We start from the raw sequence: 20,033 nt of genomic DNA on the forward strand, positions 1-20,033 counted from the left end.
TGACTGTAGCTACTTGCAATAGGACAGTGAAAACGACTATATGTGCGTATGAGAGTGACAGCCAGTCAATGAGTGAGCCAGTGAGAGTGCTTTGACCTATTATGACATTACATAAGAAAAACTAGTTTTTTTAACTGAAAGTAAGGAGCGACATTAAAACTTAAAACGAAAAGAAGTTACTCCGTATATGAAATGGGTTGTCCCCTCCGCAATGCCTTGCTCTTTACGCTAAAGTTTTAAATTGTTTTAAAAAGCAGAATTGTGGCAAAGAGTGAAACTTTAGCGTAGAGAGCAAGGGATTGCGGAGGGGACAACCCATTTCATATACGGAGTAATTTCTGTTCGTTTTAAGTTTTAATGTCGCTCCTTACTTTCAGTTAAAAAAACTAGTTTTTTTTTATGTAATTCCTGAACGTTTTTGAATTAATCCATGTTTGATTTTGGCTCTCCACATATAAAATATTAAAATGAAATTTGCATATTAATTCCTTTTTTGGCTAAATGGCTTTCTCTTAGTTTTGATCAGACGATTTTGAGAAATAAGGGGTGGGGAAAGCCTAGTTGCCCTGCAATTTTTCGATTACAAAATTTTAATTTTTAATGAATGTTTTTATTAGTAAACATATACGTAACTTAAGAATTAGCTTACGTAACAAACTTTTATATTCTTAAATTTTTATTATGTATATGAGGGGGTTTGTACCCTCGTTAATACCTCGCTCTTTGCACTAAATCGTAAGTTTTGACCCAATTCTTTAAGAATGACCCCGGAATCCGAAAGGCCATAGAATAAATAGTTGAAATTACTAAAAATACTATAGCATAAAGAGCGAGGTATTTATCTCCTCCTAAATACCTCGCTCTTTATGCTAAAGTATTTTTAGAACCCCTCATATGCGTAATAATCTCTGTTCGTTTTAAGTTTCAATGCTACTCCTTACTTTCAATTGAAAAAACTTTTCCATGTTTATTTTTTCATTGTTTTTTTTAATAGTAATTTTAGAAAATCCTGCGCCCTTTTCATTGAATTTCTATTCTCCCATGACATATTTCTCCAAGAAAAGATCCTCTCACATAGCTCCCTCCCCTCAACCCCACCCCCAAAACCAAAAAAATATCCCCTGAAAACGCTTAACACTTCCCAGTAACCATTATTATATGTTAACACTGGCCGAAGTTTGTAACTTGCAGCCCCTCCCCCAGGGAAAACATAGTTATTATGGTTTTGACTATGCGGAACAAAATGGCTATCTCAAAATTTTGATCCGTTGACTTTGGAGAAAAATGAGTGTGGGAGGGGGCCTAGGTGCCCTGCATTTTCTTAGTCACTTAAAAAGGGCACTAGAACTTTTCATTTCCGTTAGATTGATCCCTCTTGCGACAATCTAGGACCGCTTGGTCGATACGACGACCCCTGGAAAAAAAAAAAACAAAAAAACAAATAAACACGCACCCGTGATTTGTCTTCTGGCAAAAAATACGAAATTCCACATTTTTGTAGATAGGAGCTTGAAACTTCTACAATAGGGTTCACTAATACGCTGAATCTGATGGTGTGATTTTCGTCAAGATTCTATGACTTTTAGGGGTTGTTTCCTCCTATTTTTTAAAATAAGGCAAATTTTCTCAGACTCGTAACTTTTGATGGGTAAGACTAAACTTGATTAAACTTAAATATTTAAAATCAGAATTAAAATGCGACTCTTTTGATGTAGCTATTGATATCAAAACCCTATTTTTTAGAGTTTTGGTTGCTATTGAGCCGGGTCGCTGCTTACTACAGTTCGTTACCACGAACTGTTTGATTCATTAATTCAGTGTTTTGAACTTAGTTTGATTCAGAAAGGTCATTTCGCAACATTTTGTTTTAGTTTAAATTCTGTGAAGCTAGCTAGAATTCAGTGACTGTTATTTCGCAATATTTTGATTTGGATTAAATTGAACTGGCCTAGATTCAAGCTATGAACTTGATATTTGGACAATATGTGTTTTTTTGGTGGACTGAATATCTCTGGACTCTGATTTCATTAAATTTCAGATTGGTTTCAAATAAGTGATAATTTTAAACTTAATCGAAGTGTTCAGGTTGGCAACCCTGCTTCCAACTGCAAATATACCATTTACACCTATATAAGCCTATTGGATAATTTACACTTTACTGACGTCAAGCTATGGATAATTGCGAATAGGTGCACTACCCTTTAATGAATTATTCACGAAATAGCTCGGAAGAAGGAATTCAAGACGATATTATTATCCGACATGCAATAGACTTTTTTGAATGCGGTGTTACAGCTAATGCAAAAAATGAATTTGGGGCGAAAGTTGTGCCTAACAATAATTGCCCACGGCGCATCGGCACGAAAGCTTTTACAAATAATGTAAAAGATATTCTTGACCTTATAAAAAAAATTCGACGCTGAGGAGGAATCGACTCCGATTTATGTTATCCAGTCTCTTACCGCGGTTCACATTATGCCCACTGTGGCTTACTCAAGGCTTTCTACAAAGGTTAATCGTGTAAAAAAACTATTCAAGGTCGTTGCGTAAAAGATGGATGCTTATGACTTGGATTACCCGCAACAGCCAGAGCCTGCAATTCCCGACTCGCAAGCTACAATTGTTGTGTCGAACCTTCCCCCTACTCTCTCAGACAAATTAAAGCGAAAAGTTGTGATAGATCTGACAAATGGTTATGAATCAATCACTAGTATACGTCCTGTACGTGACAAACTGATTATCAATATAGAAAATCATAGTCTGTATAGTGTCTGTATCACTATCAGCTGTGTCCTTTAATATTTATGGGACAAAGAACAAGGATCTTACGACTGATGAACAGCACATTAAGTTTTTACATTGTATGCTTTCAGGAACATCTTTTGACAGGAATGAGTGTTAATTTCCTGCACCGAAGTACTAATCACTTTGCTTTCATAACATATGCTATTTTTACATCTGGAAGGCCTTGCGGGGTCTTAGCATGTATTGTAAGAAAAAAGCTCATCTTTTTGTCCCCATCGTGTTCTTTTTCTCATGAGTATTTTCTAGATATAAGGCTTGGAAAGACTGTTGTAACTAGTAGCCTACATACATACCTCATAATGAGAAGAATATGACTTCCCTAAATAAATACTCCAAATCATGTGCAAGTTTAGAAACTCTCCTCCATAGAATAAGCAAGGATAGTTATGAATTTCATATTATTTTTGATATGGACACTGACATAAAGCTTGAGGAATCACACTCATCACAAAGATGAGCATGGTATTGATCACCTTCTACTATCACTCTTTTTTTCAATTCGAACAAATAGTACAGCCCAAGCAGATTCCCCTGCCTCAAAATAATTTGTGTATTTGTTTCAACCCTAGCCATACTCCTTGGTTCTTTACGTGTACCCTTTCATTAACTCCAACTAAGTGTTTGCTCTACAAGAAGTAATTATGAACGGAAACAGTGCTACAACCAAATTGTGTGATGTTTAAAACATCCTGAGGAGGTTGTCATCCCTCAGGAGTGAGTTAAAAGAAGCACAACAAAACCAATATGGTTTTGTGACCCTGATCTGAAAATTGTGAAAAATAAAGCCAAATTATGGCTGTGGTTAGGGATTGATAATGGTCGACCACTATCCAGAAATGTATTTGAAATTAAAAATAACTAAGCGTGTGTTTAAAAAACGTTTGCTATAAGGCCGATATAAGGGGTTAGATTTTCCTACCACTAAGAATGAATGGGACAAAAGTGATTAGTTCATCTAAATTAGACAATTGAGTAATTCTTAATTACCCCATCTCACCAGCTGCGTAGTCTGACCACTATTCAGTTGTTTTCCAAACTGAATTATGCAGTACACACATTTTACTCAAAATTGCTGGATTCGGTTCTCCCGTCTTCCTTAACTCACAAGTTCTGTCCGTTTCTGTTGATGCTGTAATTATATCTATTAAGAAATTGAAATCAAGCTCTGACGATGTTGACGAAAATAGTGTTTATCATCTTAAAGTAAATTGCCCGTCTTTGTTTTTCCATTTACAGTTGCTTTTCCAAATGTGTATTTGTTCTTCTCTTGTTCCTGATAGCTTTTTGTGAGAACTGTCACTTCTATCCTTAAGCCAGGTAAGAGTCCATTGGACTGTTCTTAATACAGGCCAATCATGGGTACTTGCAATCTTAGTAAAGTACTTGAATATATCCTTCTTCCTTTCATTAATTTGAATGCTAATTTTAGGGAGAACAAGCTCGGTTTTTTGTCTGGCATCGGTTGCCAGGACACTCACCGTGTTCTTTCTTGTCTTTTTAAAGATACTTCAGCTAAAGAGTATGGTCTTCACATTTGGGCTCTCGATCTTCCTAAGGCTTTCGATAGTATTGTACACAGCTAGACTCTTTATTCTCTTTATAGTCATGGCATTGTCCATCGCTGATTTTTCTGCATAAGTTTTTGCATAGTAAATCCTATCTTTGAATTAAAACTAATGGTGCCCTTTCTACTTTTATTGTCTCTGTTGGGTAGGGCGGAGCATTATATCGAAGCATTTTTAAATTTTGTATTTCAAGTATTCTTGAGAATATTTCTCCTATGGGTTTTGTTAGGTCAACTGATATTTCATACCTTGCTTATGCCGATGCTATTCTTTTAATAAGCCGGTATAAACTCAGACTATTGCAGATGGTTCATAAAGTTTCTTATTCTTTTACTTAAATAGGTCTTTCACTCAAACGTTGATAAATGTGAGTATCTTTCTTTCAATTTTCCATCTCCTCCTAAATCTTTGACTTCTAAAAAAAAGTTCCATCCCTTATGTAGATGTGATTTGAAGGTTGGGTATTACAATTACCAAAATTTTAAAAACTTTTCTTGAGCTTGCCGTCTGGGATGATAAAATAAAATCCAAATTGGTTACTCTAAAATTGTAGCCACTCAAGGCAAATATAATCGTTATGCTCTTAGAAAGCTTTATTCTACTTTTTTTTAGATCATTCTGTTTTACCTTTCTAGGCTTTTTTAGAATTTTAGTGATATTTAGATGGCCTATTTCCGTTTTTGTAAATATCTTCTCTATCTTCATCTTTGATATATGACTGGAAAATAAATAAGTTTTACCTTCCGAACAGTACTGAGAAGCTGACCGGTTTACACAAAAAAAGCTTTAGGAAACAGTGTATCGGCGTTTGTCCCCTCGACATGGTTTAATCCGTTTACTATGTTAACTTTATTTATTTAATGTTATTGTTGTTTAATTGTTTTTGGTGATTTATTGTTTTAGTAATGTTATTGTTGATTTTCGTTTGTGTTTACTCCACCATTTATCTTTTGATGTAAGTGGGTTATAAATGAATATTGTTAGGTATCCACCCTTTCACCACTCTCAATCTTAAGAAATACGCTAGAACTTCTGATATAAACCCCCTCCGAAGTTTATACTATAACCCTTTCTATATAGAAATTATACACCCCCAGGGCATAACTAAAAACCCTTGCCCTGAGGGCTTTGGAGGGGTTGTCATCGTCAAAGCCATAATTTCTGGACCTTTCAATTACGTTGAAAAAAATAGCTATCTTAAAATTCTTATTGGATGAATTTGGGGAAATAGTGGACATGGTTGGGTGATTAGTTGCCATCCAATCACTTTCGGCTATTGAAAACGGGCACTAGCCTTTTCAATTTCCTATTGAATGATATCTTTTCAAAGTTTTTCTACAACACCAAATGGCCATCTCCAAATTTCTATCAGATGCATTTTGGGAACGAGGTGTGTGGAGAGGGATATCCAGCCTTTGATCACTATGAATCTTAAAAAGGGCACTAGAACTTCCAATTACTAGTCCAATGAGCCCCCTACAAAATTTGCACAATCAACCTTCTTATATATACTTTATATGCCTCCAGGAAATAACTTGAGACCCTTGTCCTTAGGGCTGTCGGGGAGGGGGTTGTCATCATCAAAGACATAACTTCCGACACTTTCAATTACGTTGAACCAAATGGCTATCTTAAAATTTTGATTGAATATGCTTAGGAAAAATGGTGGGTATGAGAGGAGGGTTTAGTTGCCCTCTAATCACTTTCAACTATCAAAAGGGGCCCTAGTCCTTTCAATTCCCAATCGAATGAGCTCTTTTTGAAGTTTCTATGACAACAAGTGGCCATCTCAAAATTTTCTATTAGGTGTATTTTTGGAAAATATGAGGTAAGGAGGGGGAGACATCTGCACTCCGATCACTCTGAATCTCAAAAAGGACACTAGGACTTCTATTACCAATTTTTCGATTACCAATACAATGAGCCCCCTCCAAACTTGACTTACATCACTTGCCTTGAGGGCTCTGGGGGAAGGAGGTTATCATTCTCAAATACGAAATGTCATGCCCTAAAAGCCCCCAAAATGTATCCATATCGCTTTTTACTTAGGCAGCCCGATTGCGTTGCCTATGATTAAGGGCATTGGTTCCAATTATAATATTAACAGCATTGACTCGCGAAATATTAACTATTAAAACCATTATGTAAATCGGCCGAAAAAAAGCATTTGTTTTCTCTATACTTCCGATGTCGTTACTACTTTCTCACGCAAACTGCGGTTCCAACTATCGATCCTATCCCTTATCTCCTATCCCTATCTTTAAACAGAAATTTATCGAAACTTTCATATTGAAACCTTTCCCTTTAAGCATGATTTCTAAGTTGGGTTTTAGATGGCATTGTTTTATGCGGATTTGTAAAAGGACCTAACCTAATACCTTTTATGATACTTAAAAACGACACATTGTAATCTTTATTTCACCTTAAGTCTGCAATATAAGATGAATAACCAATTACAGACGTTTCAAGTTTCGAAGAGGCTAAAAACTTTAAGTTTGCGGTATTTAAAGAGCCAAGACATAACCATAGGAATCTGCAGTTGTCTTTCAACCAAATTCCTTGCTTAAAAAGAAAAAAAAATAATGTTTTATTCTATATTCATTAGATACTTCAGATTTTGTCTGAAGCTCACAAAGCTCAAGAACTAAACTGTAAGAAGCCCATTTTATTTTGCAACGTATATCCCATTAATTTGTTAGAATCAATCATTGACAAAGGTATAGGGAAGTTAAAAAAGGCTACATCTACCAAAACTCATACCCCAAACTGAAAGTGTATCATAGATAAACGTTAAGAAATTTCATTATTTTGAACTGTTTAACAGAATTGAGTTACCAACTAGCAAAAATTTTAAAGAAATCATAGCCACAACGTCTCCCATATGATTTTAAACCAAGTACACAGCTGTTTGAACCGTAGGGGGATTGAAACTTGACTCATACAAAGTACTGGTGGGTAGCGATTATTTTAAGGCATAATTGGTTTTTATGTTGTCCTGGGGTCTTTCTTATATAAGTTATGCTGTTTATTCACTTTATTTGTACTGAAGACAATTGAAAAGAAGAGTCAACCAAATTATTTGTATTCTATTCTAATTTTATTATTGATTTGAATTATTCACGTTTTTCCGTCGTTACAAAACGTTTCTTTTTTTTATTTTACCAAGCTTGGCAAGTCTGTTTCTAGGAATTATTTGGTTTGATAAAATCAAGTTATGTCTAACCAGGAGTAAAGGGCAACCTGTCTCTCCCCTGTTGTCCATCTAGATACCCGCCATTGACACAGATAGAAATCCTCAAAACCATTCCATGTAAATTAGTTGCAGCATATAATAGCTATTATTCCACAGATTCCATAGTCCCACAGCCTCCGGGAAAAAAAAATTTACAACTTGTCCATTTTTATATGCAGTATTATTCATTAGGTTAAGGGGGGATATTTGATCCTAGGTTGGTCCAAACAGGGTAAGCTAATTGAGGTAAAATTTTGGAGGAATATTAAAGGGTATGTTGACCTAAATCAAATGAAAATATGTTACATTCAACTTATCAAAAAGGCGTATCTATAATATCTTAGAATTGAGGCGGTTAAATTCTTGAGACTTTTAAGGCAACTACTTTTACTATTACTGCAATCCAAAGTGCGACTGGTTGCAACTGCAATTTTCACTCCTTCTGACTGATACAATTAGCCGCTAGAAAAATGACACCTTGCAGTTGCAACTTCATATACTTGTTATCGCTTTCGAAGAAAGTTGAAGGAGATCAAACACAGTATTTGTATTCTGATTTTCAAAACAGCGCATCAGCAACAACTCGGGAAAAGATGATCCTACCTTTCCATTTATCCTTCTCTGCCCCCTTGTGAACCCAGTAAATGGAAACTCTTCGTACCATATCCCCGGAAAAATAGCATGATCTCTCTTCATCCCTCCAGTTCACCTCAAGCTCAACCGCCACTTGGATACTGTTGTTTAGATATTCTGCTTTCGCCTGTTCAATTAAATGCCATTGCATATGAAAAAGATGAATGTGATCCCCCAGCCTGTTGTTCTGATCATATGAGCTTAGCCGCTGATACAAATCCCACTAGAATCCCTAACCTCATTCGTGACATAAAAAAAAGTAAAAGTGAAAAAATGGCACCTTCACAGGTCATTTTTAGCTCCCCGCACTTTTGTTAGGCAACACTAAGAGTCTCAAATTTGAATTACTTAATTAATTAGATCCCAATCCTAAAATATATAGATCAGGTGTGATCGTTATTACTGAAGTACAGGCTCCAAATATGCACATGTTAAAAATAAAAAATAAGATCACAATTTATTAAACTCTGACAAAAAGAACCACCCTCTGGTCCCAACTACCAAAGGCAACACTACTCGTGATTAAATTTGCACTAATCTTTCAAACTTTTACAAGCCCATCTCCACTTTGCACCCTCTAAGGTCTAGTTACTACTTTAGCCTTCTCCTATCTCCATTAGCAGCCGTCTAGCAACTGAAACCGTCTATATACCTCCTATTGACTCAGGATTCTGCAATTTTGACACTTATATTACTACTAGAATCGTCTTCTGTGTATTAAGCAAATGACGTTAACTACACGGCTTTGTCCCTCCAAAATTCATTGAAAAGTAATAAGAATCCCATTTTCCTAGAAAAAATAAAATAAAACTTGTTCTACGACCTCTATATTACTGAGACTTTAAAAATAAAAACTCATGAGTACAAACACCACTTTTAAAGCAAAGTCATATTAATGAGGCTAATAGTCTGAGAAAGTTCCTAAGGACAAAAATTGAGAAAAGCAGCTTCTGATTATTATAATAGTAAAACCAAGTAAGATCTATATTCTAACAAGCCTAAGCATTGGTACAGAAAAATTTAAAAGATACGATAAGAAGTCCTTTGGAAATTTGTTTTCATCTCCCTGACCCCATAATAAGATTTCCAACGATTTGAATTTGTTCCTTGCTTCCATTATTCAAAGTTTACCCCTTTTACTGGGTCATTTACAACTATTCCTCCCAGTTCCACCTTTCCCCAAATCTCTCCCTCTGATGTTATAAATAACATCTTAAAGATTAGAAAATCAAGCACACGCCCCTTGGAAATCCCGATTGGCTTAATAAAAGCCTTTTAAACAAAATTGCTGAATTTTTGTCAAATATTTTCATTCATTTCACAAAATTTGATAAATACCCAAGTTGCTGGGAATAGGGTTTTACTACCCCTGTCTAAAAAAAATAAATAAAAGCCTTTTCAAACAAACTTACTGAACGTCTAGCAAATATTTTCAATCAAATTACAAAATTTGATAAATTCTCAAGTTGATGGAAATAAGGTTTTACAGCACCTGTTCCCCCAAAACTTTCTAATCTGATTTTCACTAAAGTGCACCAGTTATACATTGCACTCACTCCAGTTTTTTGAAAATATATGAAGGCACCCTCTGTGACTTTCTTGAATTTAAAATTTGTCCACATAGCGACATCCGACAGTTTGGTAATTTGAGGAAAACTTCCACCACCCATTACCTTGTGCAAGTAGTACCTACCACCCTAAGACACCTTGAAAAGACAAATGTTTTGGCTAATCCTTGTCTTATTTGATTTCAAAAAAGCTTTTGACTAAGTTGACTACATCATCCTAATTCGCTCATTGCTGGTTAAATTTGGGTTTGATCCTCTTTTATTAAATATTGTTACATCGTTTCTTTCCAATAAATCTAAAGTTGTAAAATACAAAAATATTTTCAAAAATTTGTTTGAGTTTTGCTAAATCCAAAATCTGCAAACCCCATACTGAGGACATCTTTCCTGGATTTTATGACCCCCTTCAGACCCAGATTGCTTAGTCTCATTGGCAATTCTAACGTATTATCTGATCCAAGTTATTACTGAGAGGTTCCAGAACAGTGTTTTCCCCTTTATTCTGGAGCTCCTTAACAGTTCCTGATATGTGTCCAGAACCGCAATTACGTCCCCCGTCCCTTATTTTAGGTGATGATGTACAGGGGCAATATCATAGGCGCAACATAGTGCTTTTTTTATCTTTGGCCTATTTTTTTACCCATTTTGATATTTATCTATGCTCCATTTATTTTTAAGCTAGTCCTTTTTACAATCCTTTCTTTAATTTTGAATATTTCATTTTAACATTTTGACAGTTAATTTGACATTTATTTTAATAGTTTTTTTTTTATTTTATTTCGTAGTATTTGACATAGAATATGAATTCAGCATTTTTTTTCTTGGGGTCTTTGTTTTGCTTCTTTTTTGTTTGTTCATATGAGGCAAATTTGGCTCTATTACAGCTTGTAATTGGCTTTTATAAATAGTTATGATCTTATCTTAGATGAGGCCATTAAGTTAAAACTCTAAGAACATTTATAATACTGCTTGGAAGGCAAGGGGATTTCTTGACCGGTGTTAAGGGGGCTAAGACCCTCCTGACCCTAGGCATAATTAAAAAGAGCGATTTTGTGCAAATTAGTCAAAAGGTCTTATAAGTAGGTTTCTGGAAATAGCAAGCCCCCCAAAAGTTCTAAAAAAATTCATAATTCTTGCAATGTATTCATAATTTATCACTGGGATCAAAGGAAATTTCTTACTGTCATTGTGTCAGAAAAAACTGTAGGTATTAAAAGAAAAACTTCTGACAATACTAAGATTTATGTTAAACCAAATCAACAGGTACAATAAGCAGTCAAATTATCAAACGGGTAAATGTACAATATCTTTGCAGTGCCTAAGGGTATTAACTTTATATTTCCAGAGCCAATATTACTACGAATACTATGGCTTCAACTGTGACTATCTGCGACTACAAGGGACTACTTTCAAGTGTGACTGCTTGAAGGTTAAAGTACCTGTAATTGATAATAGGACTGTGACCACTATGTACATTTAGATAATCAAAGAGGTGGATCAATAATATCTTAGGGGCATCTAAGGGTAATAACCTTACACTTTCAGAACCAATATTGCTGCTAATGCTGTGAATACAAACGTGCCACTGTTATTATGAATACCGTGTTAAGGAATACTTATGACCTGGACAATGAATTTTTGCATCTGCTACTGTGATTACTTCCAACTTAGAGTATTTGTATACTCGTAATTTCATTCTAAGAATACACTGGCTATAACGTAGGGGGAAAGCATGAAAAATATAAATGAAAATTTAATAGCCAAGAAAGATGAGGATAATGTCAGCCAAAAAGCAAATCTAAGTAGATTTTATGACTAGGACTTCCGCCAAACCTTCTTCAGTGCTCAAAAAAAGAGAAGGAAAACTTACCTTTTGAAGTAAATTCAAATAGAACAGAAGAAAAACTGAATCAAACAAACCAAAAAAAAAAAAACAAGCCAGAATAAATGAAAGATTATTTACCATTTAGATTTAGCAAAAATTCTCAGATTTGTCATTTTAATTACAAACGTGGTCAGATGATCTTAATTCAAAGTAAAAAAAAAAAATTATTTGAATTCTAAATGTTTTTTTTGTAAATTGCGCTGATAGGAATATCTTCTGTATGTCTATTTATCTCTGAATATTGAGTAGTGATTTTTATAGAGTCTGTGCTCAATTGTAAGGTTTTAAAGTGGCAGGGCCCATCAAGAGCTGAAGGAACGACTTTATGAACACAAGAGTTCAACAGATAAATCCCTGAAATGAATCCCTTAGTGAAAATAAAAATAACGGTTTTGATTCTGCTTTAGCCTTCACATTCCACAAGTTTGTCGAAACGACTCATCTTTAATATCTCAAAACAGGTAAGGAAAGAATTTGAATTTGGAACATGGCGAGATTGTTGAGAGGGTTGTTGAACCTAAGGACACTATGTCAATCCCAGTTGTTACTAGGCGTTGCTGCAATGTCTCAGGAATGGCAAATACTATCAAGTTGAATATTTCAGGAAATGCCAAATAGGATGTTGAACAAAGTCAAAAGACGCCAAATACATTCTATTTATCAAAATATTATATCCGTGATATCTAAGAAATAAGTGCAAATATTAAGCTATAAATATTAGAGAATTTTGAGCGGTATTTGAATTTAGTCGAAGTAAAGCTAAGTACCTCGTGGTACATTTAAAGGAAACAATGGGGATACTTCAAATCTGAGAGGAATACTGGTCATAATCAAATTACGACTATGTGTACCACGGTTTTTAAATTGTGTATTTGCAATACCTGAAGATTGACTGGGTATAGTTATTTTGTCGAAAGTTCTAGGGGACGTTGAATTAAATAAAGAATACAGTATTCTCCCTTCTTGTTAAAATAGAGTGTTCAACATCTCAGGAACGTTTAAGGGTATTAGATTCATGCTTTCAAAGAAGATAAGCTTGTTTTGGTGTTACTTGGTTGTTCTACATTTGCTGGGTTTTTTTTTTCATAGGCATATATTTTGGGGGTGATACCTGACACGGGGATACCATAGTTATTCTGTGGTAGGCACAACACTTGACTGGGTAGAGAATTTAAAGTGCCGAAACCCAATAGGCAAGTGTATTCTCCTGATGAGTCTTTGTGTTGGGTTGTTGCCTCTGAATTATTTGTCTCTACTGTTTTTATTTGTTTGGTAAATGACGATTTATACTTATTGACGACTTGACTGCCTGTCCATGGATTATTCTTTATGGTCGATTATGTATGGCTATGCTGTTTTACCTATGTGATTGTATGGATGAGTAGGGTTAAGGCCTCATTCAAGTGCTGGTCTATATTAATCACTAATTTAGGAAAACAGTCTTCCTTTTCTCCTTCTGTCTCCTTTTTTTATGTTTGTGCTATTGCATTGCTTCTCTTTTCGTTATATAGTAAAAGAATATAATTTTTGTGCTGAGTTCAAATGCATAGGGCTCATCAAATTTAGTCTTACTCATCGAAAGTTACGAGCCTGAGAAAATTTGACTTGTTTTGGAAAATATGGAGAAATACCCCCTAAAAGTCATGGAATCTTAAAGAAAATCCCACCATCGCATTCAGCGTATTAGAAGACCGCGCTGTAGAAGTTTCAAGCTCTTATCTACAAAAATGTAGAACTTCGTATTTTTTGCCAAAAGACCGATCATGGGTGAGTGTTTATTTATTTGTTTGTTTGTTTTTGTTTGTTTTTTTCCCAGGAGTGATCGTATCGACCAAGTGGTCCTACAATGTCACGCGATGGATCATTCTAACCTAAATTAAGAGTTCTAGTGCCCTTTTTAAGTTACCAAAAAAATTGGAGGGCACCTAGGCCCCCTCCCACGGTCATTTTTTTAAAAGTTGACGCATTAAAATTTTAAGATAGCCATTTTGTTCAGCATAGTCAAAAAACATAATAACTATGTTCTGGGGCTGACTTACTCCCCTACAGTCCTCAGGGGAGGGGCTGCAAGTTACAAACTTTGACCAGCCTTTACATACGTTAATGATTATTTGGAAGTGTACAGACCTTTTCAGGATGATTTTCTGGTTGGGGGGAAGGTTGCGACTAGGGGCTATGTGAGAGGATCTTCCCTTGGAGCAATTTGTCATGGGAGAAGAGAAATTCCATGAAGGGGCGCAGGATTTTCTAACAATATTTTTAAAAAACAATGAAAATATGAATTTTTTTTTTCAACTGAAAGTAAGGATCAGCATTAAAACTTAAAAAAACAGAGATTACTATGCACATGGGGGGTCAATCTCTTTTTAATAGCTCGCTCTTTACGCTAAAGTATTTTTAGTAATTTCAGCTATTTATTCTACAGCCTTTGTGATTCAGGGGTCAATCTTAAAGAATTGGGACAAACTTGAAGCTTTAGTGTAAAGAGTGAGATATTAATGAGGGGGCAAACCCCCTCATATATATATAATAAAATATACGAATATAGAAGTTCGTTACGTAAGTTAATTTGTAAGTTATGTATATTTTTTACTAATGAAAACGTTCGTTAAAAATTAAAAATTCTAGTTGCCTTTTTAAGTAACCGTAAAAATTGTAGGGTAACTAGGCATCCTCTCCCACCCCTTTTTTCAAAATCTTCTGATCAAAACCAAGAGAAAGCCATTTAGCCAAAAAAAAAATAATACACAAATTTCGTTTTAGTTATTAATCTGCGGAGAGCCAAAATAAAAACATGCGTTAATTAAAAAACGTTCAGAAATTAAATAAAAAAAAACATGTTTTTTTCTGAAAGTAAGGAGCGACATTAAAACTTAAAGCGAACAGAAATTACTCCGTGTATGAAAGGGGCTGTTCCTCCCTCAACTTCCCGCTCTTTACACTAAAGTTATTTACTGTTTAATAAAGTAGAATTGAGAGAAAGAGTAAAAATTTAGCGTAAAGAGCGGGAAGTTGAGAGAGGAACAGCCCCTTTTAAACACGGAGTAATTTCGTTCGTTTTAAGTTTTAATGTCGCTCCTTACTTTCAGTTTATAAAAGACTTTTTTTTTTCAAATTTAATAGTAAGTATAGAATTAACCGGTACTAATATAATACAAGAACAAATAAATCTAAAAACTTGCAACAATTAAATTGAAAATCTAGAAACGGGAGTTTGGCTACTGCCCCCTTCCCCTTCTCTTTATCGTAAAATTTCAAAGCCACTTCAAACATTCGCGCTTTACTGAAAACGAAACACATTATAATATCATATATTATTTTTACAACATTGAAAATAAAAATGAATATCAGAATCACATTAATTCTTTGATTGTTTAGTTTATAGGAATCGACGTTAGTTTTCATTAAACATCGAAAATTCTGTTTATGATCACGATTTCTTCCTAGTCATTTTGGTTAATACTGTTATTTATTTTTCATTTATCGTCATTATGCTTTCGGAAAACAAATACATATTGTTCAAGACGGGTATACTTTTCAGCTATATAGTTTACGACACATAGTTCAATACATATTCAGATTTTTATTCAAGTAAAATTTAAACTTCAAGAAAACTTTTAGATGAACATTAACATTGTTTCCTCAAAATATTATCGATATAATTATAATATAATTACGGGCGGACAAAGAGGAAGAAAATTACTTAAACTTACTTGCAGAATTCCTTGTAGTTGAATTTTCATCTGGATCATCTTGTGTTAGCGTCCCTGTTAAACTATAAAATAAATTGTTTGAAATTTAACCGAAATTGTTCATATTGTTTATCAACAAAAAAATACAGAATTTCAAAAGCTGAAATTCGTTGGAACAGAATATTTAGGACTTTACGGGAACTCTAACCATTGTAGAATTTCCAATTTGTTGAGAATAAAAAACATTGCAACTATACTTACAGCTATATTTACAAATGAAAGTTCTTAAGGCGAACTGGCTAGACATGACAACAAACAACAAAGAGAGATAAAACTCCACAAAAAAAACAGCCTCAAACGAGACTACGGCCAGTAGAGAGGAAAGACTAAAACAACGCGGATATTTCGCCTGTATCCAAACTAGGCGTCCTCAGCACAAGATAAAAAGAAAAAAAAAAACACTAAACTAAAAACAAATAAAACCACCACCAATAATAATAAAAAAAATTGTCGCTACTGATCCACGTAGGGAAAAGAGGCTATTAGAGTTACTTCAATGAGAACATCAAAGCTTCATGATGCGTTGTTTTAGTCTTTCCTCTCTACTGGTCGTAGTCTCGCTTGAGGTTTTTTTTTATTTGTGGAGTTTTATCTCTCTCTGTTGTTTAATATTTACATCTAGCCTTTACTTCAATTTTCATTCTGTTTTACCTGTAAAATCATCAAGTTTAGAGATGTTTCATTAACGGTAACAACCCTGATTAACAAATAATGAATATAAGCCATATATTGTGACTATTGCAAACAGAAGCTCTGCAAATATTAACTTTTCCATAAATACTCGGGTTGCATATATCTCATCCCAACTGGTAATAATAGTAACCAGGGCCAGGAACAGTGCTCAATAGACAATCTACTGCGTAAGACAGAACCTAATGCGAAATCCTACAGAAATGATTCTGTGTATTATGATCTTAATTGTCCATATTTGCTGTTTTGCGTTTATGCAAAAATAACCAAAAAGATTCTTTCTCTTTTTATAAGAGACTATAATTGTTACTTAAATAACACGAAACTAAGAAAATTCCTAAAATATATACATTGCCGTCAAATAGTAATGATAAGCTAAAAATGTTTTCATAAAAATTGTTGTGTGTACACAAAAATGTTTTTTACATAAATTTACTTTAAATGACACCATTGTCAAATATGATGCTCCAGAAATTTCAATCTACAATTGAAATCCAAACCATTTTGATTATTCAAACTTTTTTTGATTTTTTTTTGCGTTGAGGAGGATTATATTTTTTTTTCTGCTAAAAAGTACATAAATCTTAATAATTTCAGCAATTTGTTGGACTTAAAACACAAATCACAGTCTCAACAACAAAAAATTGAATTTTCTTACTTGTTTAAAATTCAGCAAAACATTTTTTTGGGGAATCTTTTGTTTTTACTGTTTAAATCACTTTTCTGAAACTGGCTGCTTGTATTTTTACTTAATAACAGGTTTTTGTAAATGCTGTAAATAATTAGAAGACATTTTCATACAAATATGTTTAATTTGCATTCTTTTATTTAAGCCAATTACTCATTTTGTTCAATGTTCCTGTTATTTCTCACTATTTCCTGTCAATTGATGAAAGTGAAAAAATGTAGAACGAAAAAGGACGTCAAGGAAACAGTGCGTACAATCAATCTCTGGTTTTCTCTCCTTATTTGAAGAAAAGAGAAAACTTCTTCACTTGCTCAAAATTTAGTTGCTTCCTTCCTCTTCACTAGTAAAAAAAAATCAGATCATAACTACTGTTTTCAAGAAAACCGTCCAGATTTGAATTAATACGAAACCATAATTGCCAAAAGCCTAGAACAAATTCCTTGGAGAATTCAGTGATTCCCAAGCCACTACAGTTTAACGCTAAAAACACCATTCATAGAATGACCTTTACAAAAGTCTGATAAACATTCAATTATGTTTTATTAGATCTTAGTGAGTGTCTCTCATTAAATGAAAAATATTGCTGTAAAACCGTAATTAAAATCCTAATTTGTAAAACTGTAATTACAAAACGGTATACTTTACAAAGTATAAAGGTAAATGTGTAAGAACAGACCGACCGTCTGCTAGCACTCATCATCGAACAATTATAAATTTGAAATATCTTAATTTTTTAAATGAGCAATAATTGTATATATGTGTATTTTATCTCGAAAACGGCTCCATATATTTTTTTTTTGAAAACTGGTATCCGGGGTTTTCCCAGTCTAAAAAGAAATCTGTATAGGTCAAGAGTTTGAGGAAACTCATTAAGAGCCTTAGTTTTGAAAAAAAAAAGATTCGCCTAAGTTGTATCATATTTGTATTACCCAGTAAAAAGCAAAACACAACCCATAGTAACTAAAAGTTAAAAAACAAGTTTTAGAAAAAACGGCCTAGTGAAAACAAATTACCATCTGACACTGGCTCAAGAATAGTAACTATTATTTCGGTTCGTCTTAAAAGTTTACTGTGAAAACACATTTATGGTGATTTTGAAAAAAACCTGAAACCCTCAAAAATGAAGTCAGATCAAAATGAAAAGTGTACCATTCAAATCAAAATAGTTAAAAAACTCTTAGAGAAAAAGTAGTTCCCCGCCTTGGACGAAAAGCAAAATCACATTTTTGCGTGGGTGGCACTGATCGGTCTCCTTTTTTTTTCTTCTTTTGCCAGAGCTGGTAGTTTACCAGAATATCATAGGGAGATACTTAATGGTTCATTCGGAATCTATTTTTCCCATCTATGTGCTTTTTACAAATCCCACCATCTGCAAATGCCATATAGCACTAAAAATTACACTATTTGTGCCATTGTTTAAGGGCTAGCAGGCTATCAAAATAACGTAGACGTATTTGTCATAGCTCATATAAAAGATATTTTGCATATCTACGTTTCTCTATAAATAGCACCATCCGCAATTCTAAATGGCACTAAAAATGACACTTTTGGTTCCAAATCTCATTTGGAAGGGACTAGTAAGCTACCAGAATTTTTGTGGGCGATGTTTAATGACTCATTTGAAAGCTATTGTTCATATATACTTCATTTTTATTAATTCTACAATCCAAAAGTATGATATAGCACAACAAACAAGACTTTTATTGTCACTTCTTAAGTAGAATAAAAAAAAACTGATTTTTTTAACTGAAAATAAGGAGCGACATTAAAACTCAAAACGAACAGAAATTACTCCGTTTACGAAATGCGTTTTCCCCTCCTCAACACCTCGCTCATTACGCTAAGGTTTTTAATTGTTTAAAAAATTAGAATTGTGGCAAAGAGTTTTCTGATACGCTGAATGTGATGGTGTGATTTTCGTTAAGATTCTATGACTTTTAGGGGGTGTTTCCCCCTATTTTCCAAAATAAGGTAAATTTTCTTAGACTCGTAACTTTTGATGATTAAGACTAAATTTGATTAAATTTATATATTTAAAATCAGCATGAAAATACGATTCTTTTGATGTATCTTTTAGCATCAAAATTCTGATTTTTAGAGTTTCGTTTACTATTGAGCCGGGTTGCTCCTTACTACAGTTCGTTACCACGAACTGTTTGAAAAGCTTGGAAGCATATCATTATGTTATTATGCGTTCCAAGCTAGAAAAGCATGGAAAGGTATCATAATGATAATTACAGTCCAAAACCCTAAAGTGAAGGTTTGCAAGAACATCTGTCGTGTGTTCCTCCTCCAAGCCCCCTTAATAAGAAATGCAATTAAGGTACAATATATAAAATTGTACTTGATAAATTGACCAATCACAAATATATCAAATCATATTATTAGAGGTGTGGTTCTGTTAGTAAAGCACTGGACTTCAAATTAAAGTTTCTTATGTTCGACTCCTGCATGATTTTTTTTTTTAATCACAGTTGTATGCTTTCAATACAATTCACTTTTTTTTGTAAATGTGATGCACTCATTTTTAAAGCATGTTCCGGTAAGGTATTTGTCAAGTGTTTTGATTCAAAAGAATTTAGAGGTCGTCCAGTTCAAGGCTTGCAACAACACTCTTAGTGAATTGCTGAATTTATATCTCAGCAAATGGCGTAATTAAGATCCTGGGGGGGGGAAGTTGGAGCCAATTTTTCTAAATCAAGTGAAAATGACAGAGAAAACTAAAAAATTAGCCATATTGTAATAAAAAAGGTAAAGATGCACTAAAAGAAACTGACCCGTTTCAGTGGATGCTTGAATTACTCAGGCTTATCTTATTTTTGAAAAATATTATTGGAGAAACTAAACTTCAGCTGGGGAGGAGTAATTGGGGTCTTGTGGAAAACTGAGGTCTGACAAGGGCTGTTATACCCTCTGCCTAATAGCAAATTACGCCTCTGACCCCAAATTCTTGCTACTTAGGGGTTGGAGAAGTGTTGGCATGTGATTCTGGAACCACGAAGTTGTAAAATAAGGATTAATTATTGTTGTACTTACGTATTGAAATTATATACTTATTTTTTTGTACTTAATTCAAAGATAAAGTTATTTGTAATTTATAGCCTATAGAGAAATCATAGTTTCTTTGTGTTTATTAAATTAAAAAAACAAGTTTTTTTTAACAGAAAGTAAGGAGCGACATTAAAACTTAAAACGAACAGAAATTACTTCGTATA

At 33.9% G+C, this 20,033-nt stretch overlaps 2 protein-coding genes across 5 annotated transcripts in view; both read right to left on the reverse strand.

Moving 5' to 3' along the window:
- The window catches only part of LOC136030924 (uncharacterized), a 307,594-nt gene that overhangs the window by 262,809 nt on the left and 24,752 nt on the right, over positions 1-20,033 (reverse strand). The window lies entirely within an intron of this gene.
- The window catches only part of LOC136030925 (eukaryotic translation initiation factor 2-alpha kinase-like), a 103,502-nt gene that overhangs the window by 58,577 nt on the left and 24,892 nt on the right, over positions 1-20,033 (reverse strand). For all 4 annotated transcript variants that reach the window (XM_065710031.1, XM_065710029.1, XM_065710030.1 and 1 more), the window contains exon 4: positions 15,402-15,463. In XM_065710031.1, coding sequence (XP_065566103.1) covers positions 15,402-15,463 — 62 coding nt within the window. The remainder of the gene's footprint in view (positions 1-15,401; positions 15,464-20,033) is intronic.

This window comes from Artemia franciscana, chromosome 9, assembly GCF_032884065.1.
Source record: "Artemia franciscana chromosome 9, ASM3288406v1, whole genome shotgun sequence".
NCBI lineage: Eukaryota > Metazoa > Arthropoda > Branchiopoda > Anostraca > Artemiidae > Artemia > Artemia franciscana.